The sequence below is a fragment of the Pan troglodytes genome, chromosome 21 (genome assembly GCF_028858775.2).
Source record: "Pan troglodytes isolate AG18354 chromosome 21, NHGRI_mPanTro3-v2.0_pri, whole genome shotgun sequence".
Classification (NCBI taxonomy): Eukaryota; Metazoa; Chordata; class Mammalia; order Primates; family Hominidae; genus Pan; species Pan troglodytes.
In genome coordinates, this window is record NC_072419.2 from 51,868,325 (window position 1) to 51,896,317 (window position 27,993).

Here is a 27,993-nt window from a genome sequence, read left to right on the forward strand (position 1 = left end):
TTATTCCTAACTATTGTAAATGCGATTTAAAACAAATCTATTTGGATTGTTCATTGTTACTATATAAATGCAACTGACTTTTGAGTGTTTATTTTGTTCTATTCTGCAACTTTACTGAATTTGCTAGTCTAATAATTTTTGATGGAGTCTTTTTATATACAGTTTTCTACATATAAGACCATGTCATCTGCAGAGATAATTTTACTACTTCTTCTTTTCCAATTCAGATGCATTCTATTTATTTTCCTTGTCTAATTGCTCTGGATAAGACTTCCAGTACTATGTAGAATAAAAGTGCTGAGTTTGGACATCCTTGCCTTATTGCTGATCTTAGAAAAAAAAACTTTCAGTTTTTCACTATAGCATATGATATTAGTTATGGCTTTTCATGTATGAAATTTATTATGTTGAGGAAATTCTTTCTATTCTTATTAATATATTGTTGAATGTTTTTATCATGGAAAGGTTATTTAATTTTGTCAAATACTTTTCCTATGTCTATTATGATAGTCATGATTTTTTTTCTTCATTCTATTAATATGGTGTATTACATTTATTGACTTGTGTGTATTGAACTATCTTTGCAACCCAGTGATAAATCCCACTTGGTTGTGGCATATAATCCTTTTAATGTGCTGTTAAAATCTGTTTACTAGTATTTTGGTAAGGACTTTTGCATCAATAGTCACCAGGGATATGGGTTGTAGTCTTCTTTTCTTGTAGTATCTTTGTCTGGCATTGGTATCAGGGTAATGCTGGCCTCATATAATGAATTTGGAAGTTTTCTCTGATTCTGTTTTTTTGGAAGAAGTTGAGAAGGATTCATATTCCCTATTCTTTAAATGTTTGGTAGGATTATTCAGTAAAACCATCTGGTTCTGGGTTTTTCTTTGTTGAGAATTTTTTTCTTTGTTGGGAGATTGTATGTTTCTAAGAATTTATTCATTTCTTCTAGGTTAGCCAATTTAAATAAAAATTTCTGTGGCACCAGTTGTAATGTCTCCTCTTTCATTTCTCACTTATTTGAATGTTCTCTACTTTTTTCTTTTTTAGTCTGGCCAAGGATTTGTCCATTTTGTTTATCTTTTCAAAAATCCAATTCTTAGTTTTATTGACTTCATGTTTACTATTTTTCTATTCTCTATTTTGTTTATGTCTGTTCTGATTTTATCATTTTTGCTGACTGTGGGCTTAGTTTTTCTTCTTTTTCTAGTTCTTTGAGGTATAAAGTTAGGTTATTGATTTGAGCTCTTTGTACTTGTTTTTTTTTTGGGACAGAGTCTCGGTCTGTCACCCAGACTGGGGTGCAGTGGCGTGATCTCAGCTCACTGCAAGCTCCGCCTCCCAGGTTCACACCATTCTCCTGCCTCAGCCTCCTGAGTAGCTGGGACTACAGGCACCCGCCACCACGCCCAGCTAACTTTTTGTATTTTTAGTAGAGACAGTGTTTCACCATGTTAGCCAGGATGGTCTCGATCTCCTGACCTCGTGATCCACCCACCTCGGCCTCCCAAAGTGCTGGGATTACAGGCATGAGCCACCGCGCCCGGCCTCTTTGTACTTTTTTAAATGTAGATGTTTATTACTATGAATTTCCCTCTTGGTACTGCTTTTGCTGTATTCCATAAGTTTTGGTATGCTGTGTTTTCCTTTTCATTTGTCTTAAGGTATATTCTAATTGTATTTATTATTCCTCCTTGAAGCAATGGTTGTTCAAGAGAATGTTATTTAATTTTCACATCTTTAAAAGTTTTCTAGTTTTGTTTCTGCTGTTGGTTTCTAGTTTCATTCTACTGTGGTCTGAAAAGACACTTGACATAATTTAAATCTTCTCAAATTTGTCAAAATTTGTTTTCTAATCTAACACGTAATCAATCTTGGAGAAAGATCTGTTTGCTCTTGAGAAGAATATGTATTCTGCTGTTGTTGGGTAGAATGTTCTGTATATGTCTGTTAGGTCCATCTGGTAAACAGTGTTGCTCCAGTTAGCTCTTTCTTTATTGATTACCTGTCTGGAAATCCTATTCATCATTGAAAGTGAGCATTGAAGTTTCCTATTACAGGATTGCTATCAATTTCTCCTTTGAAATCTGTCAATATCTGCTTTATATATTTATATACTTATATTTAAGCTGATGTTGAGTGCACATGTCTTAATAATTGTTTATTCCTGTTGAATTGACCCTTTTATCATTATATAATGACTTCCTTTGTCTCTAGGGATAGTTTTTGATTAAAGTCTATTTTGTCTGATATAAGTATATCCACCCTTACTTTCATTTGATTATCATTTACATGAAATATATTTTTCCGTCCCTTTACTTCTAGCCAATTTGAAGTGAGTCTATTTTAGACAGCATATTGATGGATCTTTTTTAGATAATTGTTCAGCCACTCTGTTTTTGCTTGGAGAATTTAATGCATTTACATTCAAGTTAATTACTGAAAGGTGAGAACTTATTCTGCCTGTGTTGTGGTTGTTTTATTCTTTTCCCTCTCTTTCTGTCTTCCATTGTTATTTGATGATTTCCTGTAGTGATTTGCTTTGACTCATTTCTCTTTATCTTTTATATCTATTGTAGGATATTTCCTTTGTGGTTAGCTCCCAACTTGTGTAAAATATCTTGTAGTTATAACCACCTATTTTAAGTTGGTAACTTCAACTGCAAACAAAAACTTTACTTTGACTTCTCCCATAACCACCCACTTTGAGTACCTGTAGTCAGGGTTTGCTTCTTTTTATATTGTGTGTTTATTAACAAATTTTTATCTTTTACTTTCATATTAAGGTTCAAAGTAATTCATGCATCACCTTCACAGTTTTACATTATTCTGTATTTATATATTTACCTTTCTCAATAAGGTTTATGCTTCCTTATGCTTTTGCATTGCTATTCAGTGCTTTTTCATTTAATTTGTTTTTGTTTGTTTGTTTGTTTTCTGAGACAAAGTCTTGCTCTGTCGCCCAGGCTGGACTGCAGTGGTGCGATCTCAGCTCACTGCAAACTCCGTTTCCTGGGTTCAAGCGATTCTTTTGCCTCAGCCTCCAGAGTAGCTGAGATTACAGGCACCCACCATCATACCCAGCTAACTTTTGTGTTTTTTTTAGTAGAGATGAGGTTTCACCATGTTGGCCAGGCTGGTCTCAAACTCCTAACCTCAAGTAATCCTCCCACCTCAGCCTCCCAAAGTGCTGGGACTGTAGGTGTGAGCCACTGTGCCCAACCTTTCATTTCAATTTCAAGAACCCTCTAAAGATTTCTTATAAGGCAGGCTAGTGGTGACAAACTCCCCCAGTTTTTGTCTAGGAAATGTTTTATCAGTATTTTTTTTAAAGGATAATTTTGCTAGGTATAGTAATCTTAGTTGGCAAGTTTTTTCTCACACTACTTTGATTATGTTGTCTTACTCCCTCCTGGCCTGCAAGTTATCTGCTGAGAAATCCACTGATAATTGTATGGGGGTTCCCTTATATGTGATGAGTTGCTTTTCTCTTGCTGCTTTCAGAATTCCTTCCTTAACCTAGGCTTTTAACAATTTGATTAAATGTATTTCATTGGACAGGGTGATATGGAGGCCAGGGTCTTGGGTCTGTGTCGAGGAGTCTGGCTTTGCATGAGTAGACAGGTCACAGATTGCCAAGTACTTGCCAAATCCCATTTTCTGTTCTTCTTGAGAAAACAGCTAGATTACATTTCCCAATCTCCTTTGCAAATATGTGGGACCATATGACTGTATTATGGTCAATGGAATGTGGATTAAAATAATAAACTTTGCTTCTAGGCCTAGCCCTTTAAAAGCTTCTGTGTGAGCCCCCATGATACCTTTCTTTCCCTATTGCTGGTTGAATGTAGAGGAACCAGTAGAGAAGCCCCTGGGAGATGACAGAGCTACAGATTTAAGGAGCTACATTCCTTGAATCATGGCAAGGATGACTGCCCACTGACCACCCTCAGTGAAATGCATTGTGAATGAGAATAACCTTTCATGGGTTAACTGTATTACCCCATGAGGTTTGTAAAAATCTGCTTGAATATTTGCTCCAGCAATTAACCAAGCTGGTTCATACATGGGTCTAACTGGGAAGGCAGAACTGGGCACCTCTGCCCATGATTGAGTGGGAACAACTGTTGGGACTGCTGAGGATTGCAATGAGAGAAATTAAGTCATAGGGAGGAAGTTTAAAAAAATATGCAGAGCCCTCAGGTTGATGTAGCAGTTTATTTGACAAAAGCTTCAGGGTAAAGAGGTCAAGGAAATAGCAGAAAGGTTACCAGCTAGAGCCAGTGGGTGTCCCCAGAAGGAAGTAGGCAGCACTCTTCTTAGACCAGATGGTCATCCTTCAGCCCACAGTAGTGATCGGCCAATAGAATCTAGGGGTTTAGCATTGATTTAAGGGGCTCTCTAGAAGAGAAAAGTTAGTCAAAAGTCAAGAATCCTGGGATAAATCCATTTCTAAAATTAATAGCATCCTAGGCCCCAGATGAAAAAGGACAGCAATTCTTCTGTTAAATCAGAAGTTACCCACTTTTAAGCAATTTCCCCCAAGAAGTTTGCCAACTGAACAGACAGATAGATACCAGGTCTCCTTGGGCCTGGCTGAGAGTAGAGGGCCCATGGAGACGCCCAACTAAGGGGTTAGTAATTGGAACTTTGGATAAAGGAGGGATGTATGAACTGTTGGGTGATATGTTGAGGGAAGCAAAGGGAACTGAATAAGAGTGAAGAAAAAAGTAGAGGACCTCATGTTGGTGTCTTGGTTTATTTTGCAGTGAGGAGCAGCCTAGGTTTGGAGATAGGAGGACATTGTCTTTTGCTGCCTATTTCTTTAACCAGGATTTGGGTGGCTGCGGTCTTTTGAATAGTGGGTAAGGACCAGTGATGAAGCATGCCCAGGCCCTAGCCTTCCCACCCCAACCAACTCACTCGTTGTCTAAGCAGATGTTTCCACAGTAGGTCCAGCAGCATGTATGATTTGGACGTACACAAGTCATTATTTTAGTACACCTTTTCTCACAGTACTTATATGGAGGCTGTACCCAGCACTGCTCAGTTTCTCTTATCATATCTAGAACTGAGATGGAAGAAGTTAGCAGGGTCCGTCTATTCACAACTCAGAAAAGAAACCTTTACTAAGCTTAACAATCCCTTCTGAAACTTGAGCTCCAAGCCACAAAGTATTTCTCTGCCTTCCAAGAAAATCCCTTCCTCAAATTATAACCAGTGTCTTGTCACAAGACCATCCTTGCATGGCCTGTGTTCCTCCATCTACATGTCCCTACAGCATTTCAGACTCTAAAGATAGGACCTGGGACACCCTGACCATATATGACACCAACCACCAAATTTATTCTCATGTAACCTTAGATTTCAGGGCCTGCAATATCCTCTAACTCCAATTTCCATAGCCAATTTGCAGAATGGGAAACTGAGCCAAGGGAGAATAGAAACTTACTTTTTTCCCCCTTCTTTTTTTTTTTTTTTTTGAGACAGAGTCTTGCCCTGTCGCCCAGGCTGGAGTGCAACGGCACGATCTCAGCTCACTGCAACCTCCACTTCCCGGGTTCAAGCGATTCTCCTGCCTCAGCCTCCTGAGTAGCTGGGATTACAGGAGCACACCACCATGCCTGGCTAATTTTTTGTATCTTAATAGAGACGGGGTTTCACCATGTTGGTTGGGCAGTCTCGAACCCCTGATCTCATGATCCGCCCACCTCAGCCTCCCAAAGTGCTGGGATTACAGGTGTGAGACGCCGTGCCCAGCCATTTTTCTCCCCTTCTATTTGTTTCCCTGATGATGCCACCTAAGAAGTCAGTCTTTCCATAAATTTTGTTTATTTCCCTGGCCCACAACCCTCCTGCTCAGTGCCTTTGTTGTCCACATTTTCTTATCATATGAACCCAAACTTTGACCCACTAAGGAGCCTTTATTTGTCTTTTCCATTTTTCATGTTCTAAAAGACTCTTCCCCTCCAACTAAATTAACGTGTTAAATATTACCCTTTTGGCATTCATCAAAGGCTCACCCAACTGAGGCACAAAGGTTCTGAAAATATGGGCTTGGAGGGAAGCTCTGTGTTGGTTTTTCCTCTACTGGTCTGATATTGGAAAATATTATTTCCTGCTAGCTGATGGAATATAGACAAAAGATATGTTCCCTTTTCACATACCTAGTGTTGCTTTCAGAGCTGAAAGAGAAAACTTAAAGGAATTGGGAACATCTAACCTAATATTGCTTGAATATCTCTACTTAAGAAGAGATCCTTTAAAGCCTGATTCTTGAAATGCAGACCCTGAATCAGCTACAATAGACATCCCAGGACTGGGCAGAGCACCCCATCCCTTTTCACACCACCCACGGGGATCTTTGGTCCAGAAGCTTCCCAGCACAGGCAGAAGCATCACAACTCCAGAGATGAACATGATGAGTAGAAGAATCCAGGGCTTCATGGTGCTCTCTGTGTGTGTTTGGGTTAAGTTCTGGCAGAAGGCAAGTCTTTTCCCAATACTGCTAGAGGTAGAAAATGGATTGAGGAGAATAGGGTAAGCAACAGGGGGAAAGTGCTTATGACTATCATGTTATTCTTTCCCTTTCTAGTACCCAGTAGCATACCAAGCAACTCCCAGGCTAGCCAGTGACTTCCCCAGGTTTCTTCTCATCTCATATTACATACCCCTTCCTTTGCAAAATTATTTCTTTTTAAAATGAATTTCTCCTCTCTGATTAAAAACAATAAATCCTCAGATTATACAATATGTAAAATAAAAAATACAAAGAGGAAATAAATAAGCATTAGCAATTCCACCATCTAGAGATAATCAATATATGTCTATACTTTTATGTTGTAGTCATTATTTTTATGAAATTGGACACATCAAGTGTCCTGATATTTTATTTTGAAGCATATGAAACATGATGATGTAAAGAAGTTTTAGTGAAGATCCTAAGACAAAAGGCACTAAAGCAATTTAAGAGGGAATTACAGATAGATAACAGGACTTGAGAAAAGATGATGGCCAAGAACTGTTAGGGGACTCAAAACTTTAATGCACTAAGATGGTCCAAAGTTGGAGGAATTGTAGAGAAGATTTTGAAGGAAATTTTATTGGTAAAAAGCTTTGCTCATGAAAGCCGGAATGCTGCCTCCTAATTCCAAGTTGAGAGAAAAGGTTTTATGAATACGACTCATTGAGCTTGCTATGTGATCCTAGAAGTCTATGGGAACACAGTAGACTTGAATCATGACTGAAGACTTTAAAGGGTGACTTTAAATCTGGCCAAAGCGGCCTGTAGTAGCAGAGAAGAGGGCTCTAATTTGTGAAGTATCTGAACTGCAAATGGCCAGACGACATTTCATGTTTCCAATGAACCCTTGAAATCTCCCACGAAAGAGTCAAGACCAGAAGCACAGAACCAGCTCATGATAGTATCTATTACACAAGAACTTTCCTACTACTCTTATTGGTCCGTCCTCCCTCTACTCCCTAGGAGACAGAAACTTGCTTTAGTCCAGAGTGGGTGGAGGAATAGAATTACAAAGAGCCAGAGTGGGGGTGGTGGGCGGCGGGGGAGAGAGATTCACCACGTCCTGTTCCATAACTGGAACTTCTGAGGGAGGGAGGAATCCATAGTTCTGAACAATTTATGTAGTTGTGACTAATTTCATGGGCCTGCACATTTTACTTATTATATTGAGAAGATGTTTCATGACTGGAGAATCACATAAAATTTGTGGAGACCTACCTAAATTTTCCTGAAGAAGCAAGGAAATAAACTAACAATTCTGAATGAAATATACAGGAGAGGCAAAAATATGCTCACATCATACAAGTCATGACAAGAATTCAGTCATACATATTATTATCATTTCCTCATATCATCAAGACCTGAATAGTTTCAATTTCTTCTTGTTATAAAAATGTCCTGATGAACCTCCTTATAGTTAAAACTTTGGTACATATATTGTTATTTTTATAGCATGAGTTAATGAAGAAAGATTTCTAGGCAAAAGACATTGTCTTTCCCAGGCTTTGGATAATTGCCGCCACATTTCTCTCACTAAGGGTTAGGTTACATTTCCACCTACCGGATATCAAATGCATGTCCCTCCACCCCTTGTTCTACTCTAGGCTATACAAAGGTAATTTTCATCACCACACTATTTGCTGATGGGTATTTTAAGAGGAAAGAACATGGGCCCCAGAGTCAGATAGGCTTGAATTAGAATCCCAACCCCACCATCTCCTAGCCGTGGAGCCTGGGCCAGCCACATAATCCCCAGAGCCTGGTTTTCCCCATCCATATTACAGAAAAAAATATCAATACTCATCTCATCTCATAGGGTCACTGGGAAGATTAAATAATATGTATGAAACACTAAGCATAGGACCTGGAATATAGTATATACTTCATAAATGTTAACTGTCAGCATTAAGCTCAGAATATCCTCCTCTGGATATTTGAAAACTATTTTCAATTACAATTTTTTTCTTTTTACTTTTTTTTTACACTTAACATTTTAATCTGTTTAGATTCTATGCCTCTGCGTGTGGAGGGAGACGGCGGGAGTTCATTCACTCAATAAGTACTTATTAAGTGCCTAACTATATTCCAAGTTCTGGGTATTGGAATATATTCCAAGTTCTGGGTATTGGAATATATTCCAAGTTCTGGGTATTGGAATATAGTGGTGAACAAAACAGACAAAAATCCTCCCATTTATACAGCTGGCATTCTAGTTAAACAAGATAAGGAAATGCATAGATGGTAATCAGTGGTAAGGAGAAAAATAAGGAAATGGAAGAAAATAAAATAGCCTGCAGCTGAGTGACAGCTGAGGGGTAAGGGAAACTGGAGTATGGGAACAGCAGAAAAATCTTAATAAAATGGAATAGATAGACATTTTCTTAACATTGTAAAAATTTAACTATTGCAATCCAAAATCCAGCGTTCCACATTATAAAACTGAAAGTACTCTCATTAAAATTAGAAATAGGAAAAAAAGATATGCACTATTAAGACTACTTTTTAACATTATTTTCAAGTGTTTAAGCCACTATAATTAGAAAAGAGAAAAATTTGAACTATAAATAATAGAAGAGTGGAAGAGGAACGTAATTACAATGGAAACTTCCCAGCCTTCTCCCATCTACCCCCCCCCCCCATTCTCTATTGCTCTACCTTTCTAGAACCAGATAGGAAGGAAAATAAGAGTCAAAGAAAAGGATAAAATTCTGACATGAATTGCATCATTGCATGAACAAGGCAGTGATTTTCCCTCTGCCTAAAAGTCTTTATATTTGTTCAGAAATTTTCAATGGAGCAGAAGAGATTTCTTTGTGCTGTCCAATGTGGTAGCCACTAGCCACTTATGACTGTTTAAACTCATTAAATTAAATCAAAATTTAGTTTCCAGTCATTTCAAGGATTCAATGGTCACATATAGTTAGTGGCTATTGTCCCCAAAGTCTTTCTCTGATGCTTCTCAATCCATTTATACATAGGACGATGGGAACAGTCTACATCAACCTTTGACTTCTTGTGTGTCCTATTTAACATTCCTTATTTCTCAGGCACGGAGCCTTTCCATCATCACAGAAAGTTCTACTGAACAATGCTGCTCTAGATGAATCCACCAAAATGACTCTGCTGAAAAGCAGAGGTAATACTAGAAAAATTTTAAAGCTGCCAAATTTTTCAGAGGAGACTTTGAAAATGTATTCTCCTCTTAGCTTCTGTGAAATTTGGAAGGTGAAAAATACAAGTTTTAGGCACATGTCATTAGATGTATTGACTTTTAGACAAATCACTTTTAAGAGATTCGAGCAGAGGCAAAAGCAACAACATCTTAGCTTGGCAACTTCATCAAGTCACGCTTAGGTAAGCTGGCAGAGACACAGGTTCTTAATGGAGAAGCTTGGAGAGCAGGAATAAGCATCTAAGAGTAGAACCCCCACACACACAAATATCTGATCTGATCTACAATTTAAGGGCTTCTCTTCTCCTTTCGTTTCTCTCCCTAATCTCCTGCTCTTGCTAGCTACCAATGGCAAGATACTCATTCCTTGAGCCTGAGTCCTTGAGAACCTCAAAGTGTTCTTCTGATTATGTGAATATACCAGCACATGGCAAAACAGGTGAACCATGGAGATACTCTGTTATCTGCTTACAGCCAGGGATGTGAGGGATGAGGTAAGTGGGTGAAAGTGGGCATGGATTGCAGTAGGCCTCTGGATTCCTGGTACCAGCCCTTTGCATAAAGAAGGAGGAATACTGATATACAGTGACAGGAACACCATAAATCCAAAGCATTGGATTCCATGAAGCTGTTTCTTTGTATTCCATAATACCACCCTAGACCCAAGTTTTCCAGAGCTTTGAAATCTGTTCATTCACACGGCCTCATTCTTACTCTAGTTTTCTTTATTTCTTTCTTTCCCCTTGCCCCTTAAAGGTGTTCAGGAATCTGAGGATGCCTAGTCTCCTTTTTTGCACACCCTCAAGTGTACTAAATGATCCCAGACAAAAGAAACATCATTATGCCCAGGCTGGGTACTTCTCAACTTCTCATATACAGAGTGCTGTGAATTTTTTGGTCATCCTGAGACAAACTGCAGGACAATTCAAAGATCCCCCAGGATCAGAAAGACACAGAACTACTGCTCTCCACCAATCTGGCTTTCCAGATAATGTTAAAGAGGACAGAGTGCTGGATTTAGTGTCAGGAATGCTGAAATCTTTAGTTTCTGTCCCTTTTACCTATGGAACCTCAGACAGCTCATGTCACCCCCTCTCAATTTTCTTATTTGAACAAAAGAAACAATAATCCCTACCTCACAGGAATAGTGACACCATCTGGGCTAGGAATTAATCCAAGCAAGCCACAAATAGAAGCTCATGTCTCAAGACCTTTATCCCCACCTACCTCTGAAGGTGTCTGCATTGAGTGTCTGTAGTAACTGGCTGACAGCTCTTTTGTCTGGCCTTTTATTATGAAGTTGTTTGAAGTGGGGCTCGAACTGGGGGCAGAAGAGCAGAAAAACAATGTTCAAAGGCCAGGAACTTAATGGTGATTTTGGTTGTGACCAATTTTTAATTTCTACCCAGAAACTACATGTTGGCTGTATCACAGATTCTTTCCTTTGATATTCACCCATCCAGACGTACTCAATTTTCTAAGGTGCAGGTGGGATCTTCTGATAAGCTGGGAAGAACATTGTGCACCTGGATTGCAGCTCAGGCCACCCCCAGCAGAAGTACATGTCCCCAAAGTCTCTCAAATACATCTCAGTCCATTCATATGTAGGAAGTTGGGAACAGTCTACATTGACCTTTGACCTCTTGTCTGTCCTATTTAACATTCTATCTTTCTCAGTATTGATTCTCTTTTACCAATAAAATCATAACAAGATCTCCCACCAAATGCCCTCTGACTTTTATGTAGCTAAAAAGAGACTGAATAGGAAGAATTTTAGAAAAAGTAGATGACCACCTAGCAAATGAAGGAAGCGACGTGACCAAATCCAGCACCAAGTTCTTGCCATGAGCTTGTTGGTTGAGGTGCAGAGGGATTTGTTCACCAAATGTCAGGGAAGGGCATTATATTGGGCACACAATACACATGATTTGGAGATCACTAGCTCATGAGAAAAGAGAACAGTCAAGTGGGCAGGAGGCAGGGACTTCCAAGGGGTAAACCTTCTCTCAAAGCCTGTCTGCAGGAATATTATACGCAGTGACAGGAGATGTCAATATAAAATTCTTCCTAGGATACAGGCATACCTCGGAGATATTGCAGGTTCAGTTTCAGGCTACCATAAAAAAGGTAATATTGCAATAAAGTGAGCCAAGTGCACTTTTTTGGTTTCCCAGTGCATATGAAAAGTATGTTTTCCTGACGTCTTTTATTTATATATTTATTTAAACTAGAAAATGAAATATTTAATAGTTGAAAGTTGTTTCTCTGAAAAAGCTAGTAAAATTTGCAAACTTCTGATACAAATCTGTATATGTTTCAGTATACAACTGTACCTCTTTCATATTCTAAACAGTTTCTAATAGTTTTCTTATGATGAATTTCATTATTACTTATTAAAATATTAAAAAGGTATGTTTACACTATGCTGTAGTCTGTCAAGTGTTCAATAGCATTATGTATAAAAAATAATGTGCATACCATAATTTTAAAATACTTTACTACTAAAAATTGCTAATGATTATCTGAGCCTTCAACAAGTCATCATCTTTTTGCTGGTGGAGGGTCTTCCCTCAATGTTGATGGTTGTTGACTGATCAGGGTGGTGGTTGCTGAGGGTTGGGGTAGCTGTGGCAATTTATTAAAATAAGAACAATGATGTTTGCCACATCAATTGATTGATCCTTTCAAGAAAGATTTCTCCATAGCATGCAACGCTGCTTGATAGCATTTTATACACAATAGAACTTCTTTCAAAATTTCAGTCAATCCTCTCAAACTGTGCTGCTGGTTTATCTAAGTTTATGCAATATTCTGAATCCTTTGTCATCATTCCAACAATGTTCACAGCATCTTCACCAGGAGCAGATTCCATTCAAAGAAACCACTTTCTTTGCTCATCTATAAGAAGCAACTCCTCATGCACTCAAGTTTTCTCATGAGATTGCATCAATTCAGTCACATCTTCAGGCTGCACTTCTAATTCTCATTGTTGCTATTTTCATCACATTTGCAGTGACTTCCTCCACTGAAGTCTTGAAACCCTCAAAGTCATTTATAAGGATTGGAATCAACTTCTTCCAGACTCCTGTTAATACTGCCATGTCGACCTCCTTCCATGAATCATGGTATCTAGAATAGTGAATCCTTTCCAGGAATTTTTTAATTTACTTTGCCCAGATCCATCAGGGAAATTACTATCTATGGTAGCTATAGCCTTCCAAAATGTATGTTTTAAATAATTTTGACTTGAAAGTCAAAATTATCTCTTGGTCCATGGGCTGAAGAATGAATGTTGTTAGCAGGCATGAAAACATTAATCTCTTCATATAGCTCCATCAGAGCTCTTGAGTGACCAAACAGTGGGCTTAAAATATTCAGTATACCATGCTGTCACACAGTCTTTGCTGTTTCACTTATAGAGCAGAGCAAGAGCAGAGTTAGCATAGTTTGTAAGGGCTCTAAGATTTTTGAAATGATAAATGAGCTTTGGCTCATTATTACTTTAAGTCACCAGCTGCATTGGCCCCTAGCAAGAAAGTCAGTCTGTCTTTTGAAGATTTGAAGCCAGGCATTGACTTCTATCTATGAAAGTTCTAGATGGCATCTTCTTCCAATATAAGGCTGTTGTGTCTTCATTGAAAATCTGATGTCTATTGTAGCCACCTTCATCAGTTACAGTTGACCCTTGAACAAAATGTGAATTAGGGGTACTGAACTCCTGCACAGTTAAAAATCTATGTATAGGCCAGGTGCAGTGGCTCACGCCTGTAATCCCAGCACTTTGGGAGGCCAAAGCGGGCAGATCACAAGGTCAGAAGTTCGAGACCAGCCTGGCCAATAAGGTGAAACCCCATCTCTACTAAAAATACAAAAATTAGCCTGGCATGGTGGCAGGCACCTGTAGTCCCAGCTACTCAGAAGGCTGAGGCAGGAGAATCACTTGGACCCAGGTGGCGGAGGTTGCAGTGAGCGCAGATTGTGCCACTGCACTCTAGCCTGGGTGACAGAGCAAGACTCCATCTCAAAAAAAATTTAAAAAGAAAATCCATGTATAACTTTTGACTCCTCAAAAACCCAACTACTAATAGCCCACTGTTTTATTTTTAATTTTAGAGACAGGGTCTTGCTATGTTCCCTAGGCTTGTCTCAAACTCCCCGCTCCAATCGATCCTCCTTCCTCATCCCCCCAAGTAGCTAGGACTACAGACACACACCACCATGCCTGAAATATTCTTTTTATTGAGATGGGGTCTCACTATGTTCCCCAGGCTGGTCTCAAACTACTGGCTCAAACAATCTTCCCCCACTCAACCTCCTGAGTAGCTGAAAGTATAGGTGTGCACCATCATGCCTAACTAATAGCCTACTGTTGACCAGAAGCCTTACTAATAACATAAACATTTGATTAACACATATTTTGTATGCTATATGTATTTTGTGTACCATTTACTCTTACAAGAAAGTAAGCTACAGAAAAAATGTTATTAAGAAAATCATAAGGAAGAAAAACAGATTTACTATTTATTAAATGGAAGTGGATCATCATAAAGTTCCTTGAGGATGTATAATGAATCCGCACAGTTCAAATCTGTGTTGTTAAAGGGCCAACAGTATCTTAGCTAGATCTTCTGGATAACTTGCTGTGTAGCTTCTCCATCAGCACTTGCTACTTCACATTGCCCTTTTGTGTTTTAGAGAGGGCTTCTTTCCTTAACCCTCATGAACCAACCTCTGCTAGCTTCAAACTTTTCTGCTGCAGCTTCCTCACCTCTCTCAGCCTTCATAAAATTGAAGAGTTGGGGTCTTTCTCTGGATGAGGTTTTGGCTTAAGGGAATGTTGTGGCTGGTTTGATCTTCTGTCTAGATCACTAAAACCTTCTCCATATCAGCAATAGAGCTGTTTTGCTTTCTTATCGTTCCTGTGTTCCCGGAGTAGAACTTTTAATTTCCATCAATAACTTTTCCTTTGCATTCACAACTTGGCTATTTGGTACAAGAGGCCTAGCTTTCAGCCTATCTCAGCTGTTAACATGCCTTCCTCACTAAGATTAATTATTTTTCTAGTTTTTTATTTAAAGTGAGAAATGTGGGACTCTTCCTTTCACTTGAACATTTAGAGTCTGTTGCGGGGTTATTAATTGGCCCAATTTCAATATTGTTGTGTCTCAGGGAATAAAGGGGCTGAGAAGAGGGAGCAAGACTGGCAAATGACCAGTCAGAGCACACACACATTTATTGTTCGCCATGTCCTATGGGCACAGCTGGTGGCACTCCAAAGCAATTACAATAGTAACAACAAAAATCATTGATCACAGATCACCTTACAGATATAATGATAAGAATAATAATAATAAAGTTTGAAACATTTTGAGAATTACTAAAATGTGACACAAAGACATAAGTGAGAACATGCTGTTGGAAAAATAGTGCCAAAAGACTTGCTCAATGCAGGGTTGCTGCAAACCTTCAATTTGTAAAACATGCAACATCCATAAAGCAAAAATTAATTAATAAAGCAAAGTGTAATAAAATGAGGTATGCCTGTATGTTGAGTGCACTGAGGGGCAGGAAGTATATGTCTGGACTCCAGGGACTTGGCTGATGAAGGTGGACCAGTACAGAGACAAAGAGCTTTGGAACCAAGGTAAAAAGGTGTGGGAACAAACTGAAGGAAATTTTGACAGGGACTGAAAATGGTGCCAAACCTAGAGTGATTGAATTATGGATTTCTAAGATATTTATTTATATGGCAGCAAAATGATGTTCCATGCATGACGATCATAGTCTTTTGCTCTGTGTGGCCCAGATGCTGGAGAGCTGAGGAGCACAGTCACTAATGAGTAGCCGAGGAGTGCCAAGGACTCCTGCCACTCATGATTCTGGATCAAGCTATGCAGAATTTAGGACAATCTGTACACTCTTCTATTTTAGTTAAGAATTTCCCAGTGCAGTATCTGAAATACTGTATCCAATAATTCTATATCCAGCAAAGCTATCCTTTCCTGATGAAGGTAAAATAAAGACATTCCCAGAAAAACAAAGACTGAGAGAATTTGTTGCTACCAGGTCTGCCTTTCAAAAAATACTAGAGAAAAGCTTTAAAGCTAAAAAGAAAAGACATCAGGTAGTAATGAGATCTACATTAAGAAACAAAGAGAACAGATAAAAGTAATTATGTAGGTAAATATAAAATCTGATATTAATAATTTTTAACAGATTGGAATGACAACTGTATAAAACAATGATTATAATCATTCAATTGTATTGTTAGGCTTAAAACATAAAGATGTAACATGCATGAAAAATAGCACAGCTGGGCGTGGTGGCTCATGCCTGTAATCCCAGCACTTTGGGAGGCTGAAACGGGTGGATTACCAGAGGTCAGGAGTTTGAGAACAACCTGACCAACATGGTGAAACCTCGTCTCTACCAAAAATACAAAAAATTAGCCAGCCGTGGTGGTGGGTGCCTGTAATCCCAGCTACTCAGGAGGCTGAGGCAGGAGAATTACTTGAACCCAGGAGGCGGAGGTTGCAGTGAGTCGAGATCATGCCATTGCACTATAGCCTGGGTCACAGAGCGAGACTCTGTCTCAACAAAAAAGAAAAGGAAAGAAAAATAGCACAAAAGAGGGAGGAAGGCAGGCATGTAAGTGTAGTTATGATCATCCAGTTTAAATACTTTGTAAGTATTTTTAAGTATGAGAGCCATGGATTATTAAGTAGCGTTATTTGTTTTTCAGACATATGGGATTTGCTTTTGGTATTGATTTTCTATTTTCCTGCATTTTCAAAAGAAAATATTGTATGGCATTAATCATTTGGAATTTTTTAGGCTTTCTTTGTAATCTAAGTCATTGTAACTAAGTACTCAAACCTGCTCAATTGGGCCGGGTGTGATGGCTCACACCAGCACTTTTGGAGGCAGAGGTGGGTGGATTGCTTGAGGCCAGGAGTTCAAGACCAGCCTGGCCAACATGGAGAAACCCCGTCTCCACTAAAATTACAAAAATTAGCTGGGTGCGGTGGCACACACCTGTAATCCCAGCTATTCGGGAGGCTGAGGCATGAGAATCACTTGAACCCAGGAGGCAGAGATTGCAGTGAGCCAAGAGAGCACCACTGTGCTCCAGCCTGGGTGACAGAGTGATACTCTGTCTCAAACAAAAAAAACTGCTCAATCTACAACTTTGTATAGATAATTTATTTTCATTTATTGAGGCCATTTTGTGTGTATGTGTGTGTGTACACATATATACAATTGTTAAGGTTTCTTGATCTGTTTTTCTTTACCAGTATAAAATATTCTTGTCTAAATTGTGTCATGTCCTCTATGTTGAATGTTAATTATATTATATGATATTTAAATTGTTATATCATCTTTCTTTTTAATTCATATTTGGTGGGGCATCCTTTTTTATTCCTTTATTTTAAATTACTTGTTTACTTTTGGGAAATTACACATTGTTAAATCATTTAAAAATTTTAATCTGAGAATCTCTGTCTTTTAATAAATGTCTCTAACCCATTTACCTTTAATAAATATTCTTATAGAAAACAATCTTATGTTAGGGCCTATCTCTGGCATCTTATTTCATATTTTTAATTTATCATGCTTTTTAAATATTTGTTTTTATTTCTCTCTTCAGACATCTATTGGATGAATGAAATATCTTCTACTATTTTAAAAGCCATTATTGTATTCTGATCCCTTAGAGGATTTTTTATTTAAGCCCACATTACTTTTCCACATAGACTTAAAGATTTCTAAAACTTCTAAGTTTTCCTAAAACAAGACAGCTCTTTCAGTATGCTAACTGTTCCCTTTAGTTTACCTTCTGACCTTGATATTTTCTAGACAGTTTTTAGTTCATGATTATAATAGATATTGGTGTTCTCTTATTCTTTCTATCTCTTCCTTCCACTTTCTTCTTAATCCCTAAATTTTTAGACAACACCAAACTTTATGAATTGACTTCTCACTATGCAAAACTGTTGACATGGCAGGCCTGCAGTTGCTATCTTTAAAAGTCCTGCTTACAAGGTTGGCTCTTGGTTGGCATCCATAAGCCTGAATTTTGAGAAAGTTCCCATTGTTCTCAGAACAAACAAGTATGGCTCACTGTGCCTCAACCGTTTGTACAAACAACTTGGTTTATGGTAGATATCTGCTTTTATTTTGGGAGTCTGGAATTTTGGTACATGCTAGGCAGAAGCTGCTATATGACCAGCCCCCAATAGAAACCTTGGACACTGTGTTTGTCTCTCATGAGCTTCCCTGGTAGACAACACTTCACACATGTTGTCACAACTGATCGATGGGGGAATTCAGCATGCCCTGTGTGGCTCCACTGGTCATTGGGAGAAGACACTTGGAAGCATGCACCTGATTTCCTCTGGACTTTGCCCCTTGCACCTTTTCCCTTTGTTGACTTTGCTTTGTAGTCTTTCACTGTAATAAATCATAGCTGCAAGAAAAACTATGTGCTGAGTCCTGTGAGTCCTCCTAGTAAAGCACTGAACCTGGGGATAGCGTTGGGAATCCCCAGCATATTCACTCACATTGCCCATATACTTTTGTATAGTGGTTCTAGATTTATTTTCCTAGTGGAGCACATCCTTCAAGCAGGCTTTCAAAAAGGGTCTTTGTGTGGTAAGCATTCTGATGTTTCGTATGTCTTAGAACAATTTTATTGTGCCCTCATAGTTCAGGATGTAAATTTTCACTTGAAAAGTTTTTACCTTAAACATCTTGAAAATGCTACTCTATTGATTTCTTGTCCTATTGTCACTATTTGAAAGTGTAATCTCAGTCTGATTATTCTTCTTTGGGTGATCTAATCTTTCTCTATAGAGTATTTTTAAATTTATTTGTATTTGATGTTCCTACATTTTATAATGTGGCTAGATATGCAAGTTTTCTTTCTCTATTCTTTTATGATCATTTCCAGTCTGAGATCTTTAATAGTTCTTTCATTTGGGGCAACTTCAATGCATTGTTTCATTAAATATTTTTTAACCTGCTAAATCTTTTTCTTTTAGAACTATTATTTGGATGTTTACACTTATACCTCTCGCTTCCACATACCTTAATCTTCCTTTTTATTTTGAAACAATCTTAAAGTAGCAGAAAAACTGAAAGTACAGTAAAAATAACTTCTTTTCCCTGAAACATTTGAGAGTCAGTTACTTAATGGTGCCCAATCACCCCCAATGCTGTCATGTACATTTTCTCTAAAGAAAGACAAGTTCTTCTACATAAACACAACATAGCCATCAAAATCTGGAAATAAATGATGCCAATATCTACTCTAATCTATTTACATATATTAATTATGTCTATTTTATGCATGATTTTAATTAATTCTGTATTATTTGCTATCAGTCATTCAGTGTGAGTGCAGAAACATTTCATATAAATGTGATGTTCACTGCTAGGTTTGATTTGAAGGCCAAAAGGAAGCATAGGTTTGTTATTCTCATCCCATTAACCAGCTCAACTTGATGGGGGAGGTGATGCAAACCTACACAGATTTGTATTGTCAAACCTAAAACAGTTTAGGTTAAGTTAAGCTAAGTGTGCATGTTTGAGAAATGGCTCAGGAGTGAGGGGGAAACTAATGGATGGGACCAGCTGACAATCTAGCTATGAAGATCTGGGTAAAACACCCAGAGAGAAATTCAGAGGAGCCCAAGCTGACACATTTCATTATAATGGTCATACAGTTATTCACCAAGAAAAACAAAATTAGGCCAGGAAAATAGCAAACAGATGGAAGCTTCAAGGATTTGGGGATTGTTACAAAGATCCCAAAATTAATCTGGATTTTGTTGCATCTTTATTTCAGATGGCACATCAAGCAACTCCTCTTATTCTTTTCTGTTTGTGCAGAAAAATCAGATCTGTGGTGTAGGTTTTGGATGTTTTTAGGCCAGGCGTGGTGGCTCATGCCTGTAATCCTAACACTTTGGGAGGCCGAGGCAGGTGGACCACCTGAGGTCAGGAGTGGCCAACATGGTAAAAATCCGTCTCTACTAAAAATACAAAAGTTAGCCAGGTGTGGTGGCGGGCACCTGTAATCCCAGCTACTCAGGAGGCTGAGGCAGGAGAATCACTTTAACTCAGGGGGCAGAGGTTGCAGTGAGCCGAGATCATGCCACTTCACTCCAGCCTGGGCAACAAGAGAGAAACTCCATCTCAAAAAAAAAAAAAGTTTTTAAATTGACAAGTAGTAATTTTACGTATTTATGTGATACATAGTGATGTTTCAATATGTATAATGTACAGTGATCAGATCAGGGTAATTAGCATACCCGTCATCTCAAACATTTATCATTTCTTTGTGTTGGGAACATTCAATATCTTCCTTCTAGCTATTTGAAATTATATTATTCTTATGTATGCTCATCCTACAGTGCTATAGAACACTAGAACTTATTCCTCCTGTCTAGCTATGACGTTGTATCCTTTAACAAATCTCTCCCACTGGGCACAGTGGCTCACGCCTGTTATCCCAGCACATTGGGAGGCTGAGGCAGGTAGATCACAAGGTCAGGAGTTCAAGACCAGCCTGGCCAGCATGGTGAAACACCCGTCTCTACTAAAAATACAAAAATTAGCCAGGCATGGTGGCACGTGCCTGTAGTCCCAGCTACTCAGGAGGCTGAGGCAGGAGAATGGCTTGAACCTGGGAGGCGGAAGTTGCAGTGAGTCGAGATCGTCCCACCGCACTCCAGCCTAGGCGACAGAGCAAGACTCTGTCTCAAAAAACAAAAAAATCTCTCCCTATCTTCCCCTTCCCACTATGCTTCCTAGCTTCTAGTACCTGCTGTTCTACTTTTTACTTCCATGAGGTCGACTTTTCTCCAGATATGAGTGAGACTATGTGTTGTTTAATTTTCTGTTCCTGGCTATTTCACAGAACATAATGTCCTCCAGTTTCAGCCATGGTGCCATGAACCACAGGATTTTATTCCTTTTTATGGCTGAATAGGATTGTGTTGTATATTTGCATCGTAGTTTCTTTCTCCATTCCTCGGTTGTTAGACACCTAGGCTGAGTCTGTATCTCGGCTATTGTGAATAGTGCTGCAATAAACATGGGGGTACATATGTTGATATGCTGATTTCCTTTCCTTTGGATAAATACCTAGTAGTGGGATTGCTGGGTCATATGGTAGTGGAGTTCTATGTGTAGGCTTTTGAGAAATTGCAATACCATTCTCCATAGTGACTGTACTAATTTATATTCCCACCAACAGTGTATAACAGTTCCCCTTTCTCCACAAGGTCAACAGCACTTGTTATTTTTTGTCATTTTGTTATTATTGTAGCTATCCTGACTGGAGTGAGATGATACCTCATTATAGTTCTCACTTGCATTTCCCCGATGATTAGTGATGTTGAGAGAACAATGAAGTCATTTTTTTCATGTATTTGTTGGTCATTTGTATGTCTTCTTTTGTGAATTGTCTGTTCAGATCATTTGCCCATTTTTTAAATTGGATTGTTTGTGATTTTGCTGTTGAGATGTTTGAGTTTCTTGTATATTCTGGATATTAATCCCCTGTCAAATGAATAATGTATTAGTCTGTTCTCAGATTGCTATGAAGATACTACCTGAGACTGGGTAATTTATAAACAAAAGAGGTTTAATTTACTCACAGTTCCACATGGCTGGGGAGGCCTCAGGAGACTTTAAATCATGTCAGAAGGTGAAGGGGAAGCAAGGCACGTCCTACATGGTGGCAGGAGAGAGAGCTCATGCAGGGGAAACTGCACCTTTTAAACAATCAGATCTCATGACAACTCCCTCGCTACCATAAGAACAGCATGGGGGAAACTGCCCTTATGATCCAATCACCTCCTACCAGGTCCCTCACTGCACACGTGGGGATTAGAGTTCAAGATGAGATTTGGGTGGAGACACAGAGCCAAACCATATCAAATACTTTGAAAATATTTTCTCTCATTCTGTAGATTGTCTTTTCAATGTGTCGATTGTTTCCTTTGCTGTGCAGCAGCTTTTTAGTTTGATATAATCCAATTTACCTATTTTTGCTTTTGTTGCCCGTGGTTGTGAGATCTTATATTAAAAATCTTTTTGTAAGATCATGAAAATGTCCTGAAGTATTTCCCCTGTGTTTTCTTCTAGTAGTTTTACAGTTTCAGGTTTTACCTTTAGATCTTTAATCCATTTTTAGCTGATTTTTGTATAGGGTGAGAGGTGAAGGTCTAATTTCATTATTCTGCATATGGATATCCAGTTTTCCTAGCACCATTTACTGAAGAGACTATCCTTTCCCCAGTGAATGTTCTTGGCATCTTTGTCAAAAAGCAGTTGGCTATAGACGCATGGATTTATTTCTAGGTTCTCTATTCTTTTTTTTTTTTTTTTTTTTTTTTTTTTTGAGACAGAGTCTTGCTCTTGTTGCCCAGGCTGGAGTGCAGTGGTGCAATCTTGGCTCACTGCAACCTCTGCCTCCCAGGTTCAAGTGATTCTCCTGCCTCAGCCTCCCGAGTAGAGTAGCTGGGACTACAGGTGTGCACCACCATGTTCGTCTAATTTTTGTACTTTTAGTAGAGATGGGGTTTTGCTATGTTGGCCAGGCTGATCTCGAACACCTGACCTCACGTGATCCACCTGCCTCGGTCTCCCAAAGTGCTGGGATTATAGGCATGAGCCACTGCACCTGGCCCTAAGTTCTCTATTCTATTCCATTAGTCTACGTGTCTGTTTTTATGCCAGTGCTATGCTATTTTGGTTACTAGAGCTTGGTAGTATATTTAGAAGTCTTGAAACCTGTTCCCTCCAGCTTTGTTCTTTTTGTTAAGGATTGCTTTGGCTATTCTAGGATGTTTGTGGTTCCATACATATTTTAGGATTTATTTTATATTACTGTGAAGAATGTCACTGGTATTTTAATAGGGATTGCATTGACTCTGTAGATGGTTTAGGGTAGTATGGTAATTTTAACAATATTAACTCTTTCCATCCATGAGCATGGGAAGTTTTTCCATTTGTTTGTATCCTCTTCAATTTCTTTTATCAGTGTTTTGTAGTTTTCAATGTAGAAGTCTTTAATTTCTTTTATCAGTGTTTTGTAGTTTTCAATGTAGAAGTCTTTTATCTCCTTGGTTAAATTTATTCCTAGATATTTATTTGTAGCTGTTATAAATGGGATTGCCCTCTTGGTCTCTTTTTTTAACTAGTTCATTGTGCATAGAAACACCACTGACTTGTATGTTTATTTTGTATCCTGTAACTTTACTGAATTTCTTTATGAGTTCTACAGGTTTCTTGGTAGAGTCTAAGTTTTTCTCTACATAAGAGCTTGTCTGCAAACAGGGTAAATGTGACTTCCTCTTTTCCAATTTTGATGTCCTTTACTGTTTTCTCTTTCATGATTGATCTAACTAGGACTTCCAGTACTACGTTGAATAAGAGTGGGTAAAGTGAGCAGCATGCTCATGGAGGGGCATGGAGGCTCCCTAGCCTTTCCTCTATATCTTGTTTCAGTTCTTAGAGGAAAAGTTTTCAGCTTTTCACCGTTAAGTATATTGTTAGCTGTGGGTTTGTCATATATGATCTTCATTATGTGGAGGTGCTTTCCTTTCATACATAATTTATTGAAAGTTTTTATCATAAAGTGGTGTTGAATTTTATCAAATGCTTTTTCTGTATCTACTGAGATTACCGTATGGTTTTGTCCCTGATTCTGTTGATGTGAAGTATCACATTTATTGATTTGTGTACATTGAGCCATTCTTGCATTCGTATGATAAATCCCACTTGATCATGCTACATTATCTTTTTGATGTGTTGTTGAATTGGGTTTGTTAGTATTTTGTTGAGGATTTTTGCACCTATTTTCATCAGGGATATTGGCCTGTGGGTTTCTTTATGCTGTCTTGTTATTGTCTGGTTTTGGTATTAAGGTTATGCGGGCCTCATAAAAGTGAGCTAAGAAGAATTCCTGCTGCATCAATTTTTTGGAATAGTTTGAGAAGAATTGGTATTAATTTATATTTAAAGGGTCATAGAATTTGGTGGTAAAGCCATATGGTTCTGGACTTTTGTTTTGGGGGAGACTTTTTATTACTGATTCAATCTCCTTACTTGTTATTCGTCTGTTCAGGTTCTTCTGTTTCTTTTTGGTTCAGTGTTGGTAGGTTGTATGTGTTCAAAAATTTATCCATTTCCTCTAGGTTTTTGAATTATAAAGGATATCACAAAGGATACAGAGGAAGAGGTGCATAAGGTGAGATATGGGGAAAGGCTAGAGAGCTTCCATGCCCTCCATGAGCATGCTGCTCTCCAACAACCTCTAAGTGTTCAGTGGTAGCCACCTGGAAGCTCTGACTTATACATTTTAATTTGAAATTTCTGTTCAGTTTTGAGTAATTGTCTTTTTTTAGACTAATTTCTAATTCTTTCCATTATAGTCTGAAACTATGTCCTTTGTGATGTAATTCTTTAAAATTTTGTTCAGACTTTTTTTATAGCCTAATGTATAGTCACTTTTTGTACATGTTTTATTCGTGCTTGAGAAAAATGTATTCCTCTAGTTTTTCTATGCAGACTTCTGTATATTTTAATTAAGTCAAGCTTATTAATCATAATGTTCAAATTACCCATCTCTTTACTAAATTTACTACTCTATCAATAATTTGAATGTATAAAGTATAGACCTTCTATATACCCATAAATCCTTCCCCTTATAAATGTCAGTACTTGAGCCTGCCACAATGTTGACTAGACTGCTTTAACAGAAAGCCTCCATCACATAATAACTGAAATACAATATACTTTTTATTTCTTGCTCAAATAATAATTCAAAATGAGTATTCTAAAACAATGGGTATCCTTTTTTCATGTGATAAAAGAAGCCAAGGACCCAGGCTCCTTTCACCTTTTGGCTTCACTAGGCTCTAGAACCTTGTCGTCATCTATACTGAGCTGGTGGAAAAGAAAAAGAGTGTGAAAGAGATTTGCCATCTTCTTAGGGTCTTGACCTAGTAGTGACAAGTCTGTTAGCCAAAATATTTACATTGTGGCACTGGCTGCAAGATGCTTGGGTAAGGAAAATGCAGCTTCTATTTGAGATGATGATTCTCCTCTATATAACCCCTCTTTGCTAGGATAGTTATGACAGTGTCCAGTCTCTAAATTGTTCATTTATGAGTGGACAAAAAGAAAAACTAGGAAAGAGAGAGCCTTTGGGAAGGGTCAAATACCACTCTGTAAACTATAGGTACAAATATCAGAATTTTTGAATTATAAAGGATATCGCAAAGGATACAGAGGAAGGTGCATAAGGTGAGATATGGGGGAAAGGCTAGAGAGCTTCCTTTGAATGTAACTTACAACTGTGGACTGAAGGAGACTGCATTAGGAGTTCAGAATGTCAGAAAGAGGTTCAAATCTTTAGAAGATTATCATCATCAGAGGAAGAGGGTGATCTTCTTCCCAGCTTGCATGCCTATTGGGAGTCCAGTGACCCTAGGTTGTCCCCTCTTTCTCCTGTTAGGGAAGAAGAAACATCTTCACTTCTGAGAGTTCATTTCCTTCATGATATTCAAGGTCAGTGACCACCTCCTCCTGGACAGCCTGCCAAGCCTTTGACTGATAGGTCTCTCCCCCTATCTGAGCTCTAAGATATTTACTATGTTTCTCCATTAGCCCTTCTGTCCCATGCCCTACAATAGTCTCTCTTTCTGTGTGTATATGTGTGTTTAAATTTGTATATGTATATGTGTGTATGTGTTTATATACATTTATATATGAAACAGCTACTTACTCTTTCACTCAGGAATTCTAGCTCTCTCAGTCTAAAGAAATCAAAGATTTATAAATAAAAATACTCAATATGACATTCTCTAGATTATTAGTAATTAGTACAATACAAATACTTGATTATTAGCATTTAAGTGAGAGCTGTGCAATTATGAAAATCCACATTGTGAGAAATACTTACATGATTAAATAAGGGTGGCAAAAATAGATAACAAAAGTTGTTTATATTAAAAGGATTGTTTATATTAAATATGGAGAGAAATTAAAGATAATTCAATGAAACATCAGTTAATTCTAAGCAACTCTTTTTAACAATATATTTTTTCTTTTCTTTTTTCCATAAAACATTTTGTAATTAGAAAGCAGAAATAAATGATATCTTTCATTCTATCGGCAAGAACACAAGACTGGTTATGTGAGAGGAGGAGGCGTCATTCCTGCGGAAGCCCTATCCCACATGACGAAGGACAAGGCCAGGGGCAAGCAAAAGGAGGAAGCAAGGACTCTCTTGCTCTGCCCCGACTTGGCCAGTAGAGGCAGTGAGGAGCTAAAGATCATTCCTTCTTTCCTTCCTTCACTCTCCATAGACAGCTCTGCAGGGAAGTCTGAGACAACCTGGCCAGACTTAGGGCTCACGATCTGGTCAGAGTCATGGCACCCCAGACTCTGCTGCCTGTCCTGGTTCTCTGTGTGCTGCTGCTGCAGGCCCAGGGAGGATACCGTGACAAGAAGAGGATGCAGAGTAGGTGATGGGCTGCTGGATGGGTGAGGGGGAATTGGGTAGGAGGAATGGAGGGCCTGTGTCCAGTCTGAGTAGGACCTAGGAGTTGAAAACTCTCTGCATATCCAGCTCTGACCACAATGTTGTGTAGACTCTGGACTGTCCCAAACCATGGCCCTCCAGCCCCTTAGCTGGCCCTGGGAATAGTAATGGGAATGAAGAAGAAACCTGCATATTTTGCTGTTCCTTCTCAATACTTAGAGAGAAATGGCACATCCCATAGTGAAAGGTGCACCAGGGCTGAGAATCCAGTGGGGAAAGCAAGACAATTATTATTTGATTTATGCACATTTGTGAGGAGTAAAGATTCAGAAGTGGTTATGACGGTAGGTGTAGGTGTAGAATGGGTATAAGTGTAGGGAAATAGGACATAAGACAAGCAAAAGTTGGGGTACACAGAGCCAAGTTAAGGTTATCATCAAAGGGGCAAGGAGAGTGGCGGTGGAAAGGGAACTAAAGAAGGGGCAGGAAGACTAGAGACAGTGACAGTGAGCAGAATAGAGGGAGAGACAAGAGGCAAGTTGATCCTCATCTCTGAATTCTACTGTTCAGAGACTAGGAGAGAGTTTGAAAGATGTCTCATGCTTCTTTGAGCTCTCAGGATCAGACTGTAGATTCTTTGGTGGTGACTTCACCAAGGCCATGACTAGCAAGGGAGATGGAGTTCTGATTGCTGGTGTGTGGAGAAGGTCCAGGAAGCCCAGGCATTGTGGTCTAATGGGGTAAGGTGTACAGTGGAGAGACAGGATTTAAAATATGACCAATCACTAGGATTTGGTGATGGGCAGGAAGGTAGTTCTATGAAGAAGGAATCCAGGAGTATCATGACTGAGACCTGGGTTCAAGGGTCTTGGAGGAGGCTTCAGCTTGAGAAAAATGTTCTCTAGGAAGCTGCATTTATTTACCGTTCTATTCTCCTTGTCAGAAACACAGCTATCCCCAGAAATCAAAGTCTGCCAGCAGCAGCCTAAACTATATCTATGCAAACACTTATGTGAATCTCACCGAGACTGTCAAGCAAATAACATATGCTGTTCTACCTACTGTGGGAATGTTTGCATGAGCATCCTGTGAGTGGGAGAGTGGGCCGGGATGTGCATCCTGCTTCCCAACTCCTCTATCCAAGACTGTGCCCACATCCGAAGCACAAGGACCTCAAGTCACCAGCATAAGAACATCAACAGGAATGCCGCCCTCTCTACTGTCTGAACCCCTTGTCCCCGTCAAATAAACTAGAACAAATGCCCAGGGATCCTACCTCTTTTGCTGCCACTACAGGTGATCATTGAGAGCCCACTGTAGCCCCTACAGATGCCCCACTCGTCTTGCGTCCTGGTGTTCAATTTCTCTCCCTGGCTATGCTTCTCTACCCTCCCTCTCCCTCTTTGCCCCACGTATCCCTGCCAGCCCTCAGGATGCCCAGCCCCTTGCTGTTTTGCTCACTGAACCAGTACTCCCAGGGGGAGGAACTGCTCATGTGCAGCATCTCCTGATGCTAAGGAGAACATTTCTCACCCTGGAGTCAGAAGGACCCATTAAGCATGAGATGGGTGGCAGTTAGAACCCGAGATAAAGAGTGGGAGTCCCCCAAGCACTGCTTTGGTCTCCTTAGCCTTGGTGCACCGCCATCCTATGCTCCCCAATCTCTCTGTAAGGTTCAGATTACTGTCTATCATTAGGATAATGAGTCCCAGGAAGTCCAGCAAGCCCAAGGCCACA

General features: G+C 39.0%; 2 protein-coding genes across 3 annotated transcripts; one reads left to right on the forward strand and one right to left on the reverse strand.

The window, feature by feature from the left end:
• Window positions 1–4,202: 4,202 nt before the first annotated feature.
• Window positions 4,203–27,614, reverse strand: WFDC9 (WAP four-disulfide core domain 9). The gene is made up of 5 exons (XM_001156299.4): window positions 27,533–27,614; window positions 10,926–11,019; window positions 6,360–6,508; window positions 4,927–5,074; window positions 4,203–4,404 (listed from the first exon to the last, which is right to left on the reverse strand). Exons 3-5 carry the CDS (start codon window positions 6,448–6,450, stop codon window positions 4,374–4,376), a joined length of 270 nt encoding a protein of 89 aa, XP_001156299.1. The 5' UTR covers window positions 6,451–6,508; window positions 10,926–11,019; window positions 27,533–27,614; the 3' UTR covers window positions 4,203–4,373.
• Window positions 26,070–27,526, forward strand: WFDC10A (WAP four-disulfide core domain 10A). 2 transcript variants are annotated; one of them, XM_003316968.4, is made up of 2 exons: window positions 26,070–26,235; window positions 27,200–27,526. In XM_003316968.4, the coding sequence occupies exons 1-2, from the start codon at window positions 26,145–26,147 to the stop codon at window positions 27,346–27,348; spliced, it is 240 nt and encodes a 79-aa protein (XP_003317016.1). In that variant the 5' UTR covers window positions 26,070–26,144; the 3' UTR covers window positions 27,349–27,526. The 2 variants fall into 2 exon arrangements, with proteins under 2 accessions (XP_003317016.1, XP_001156364.1); XM_001156364.2 differs by having other exon boundaries at window positions 26,144–26,235; window positions 27,218–27,421.
• Window positions 27,615–27,993: the final 379 nt, after the last annotated feature.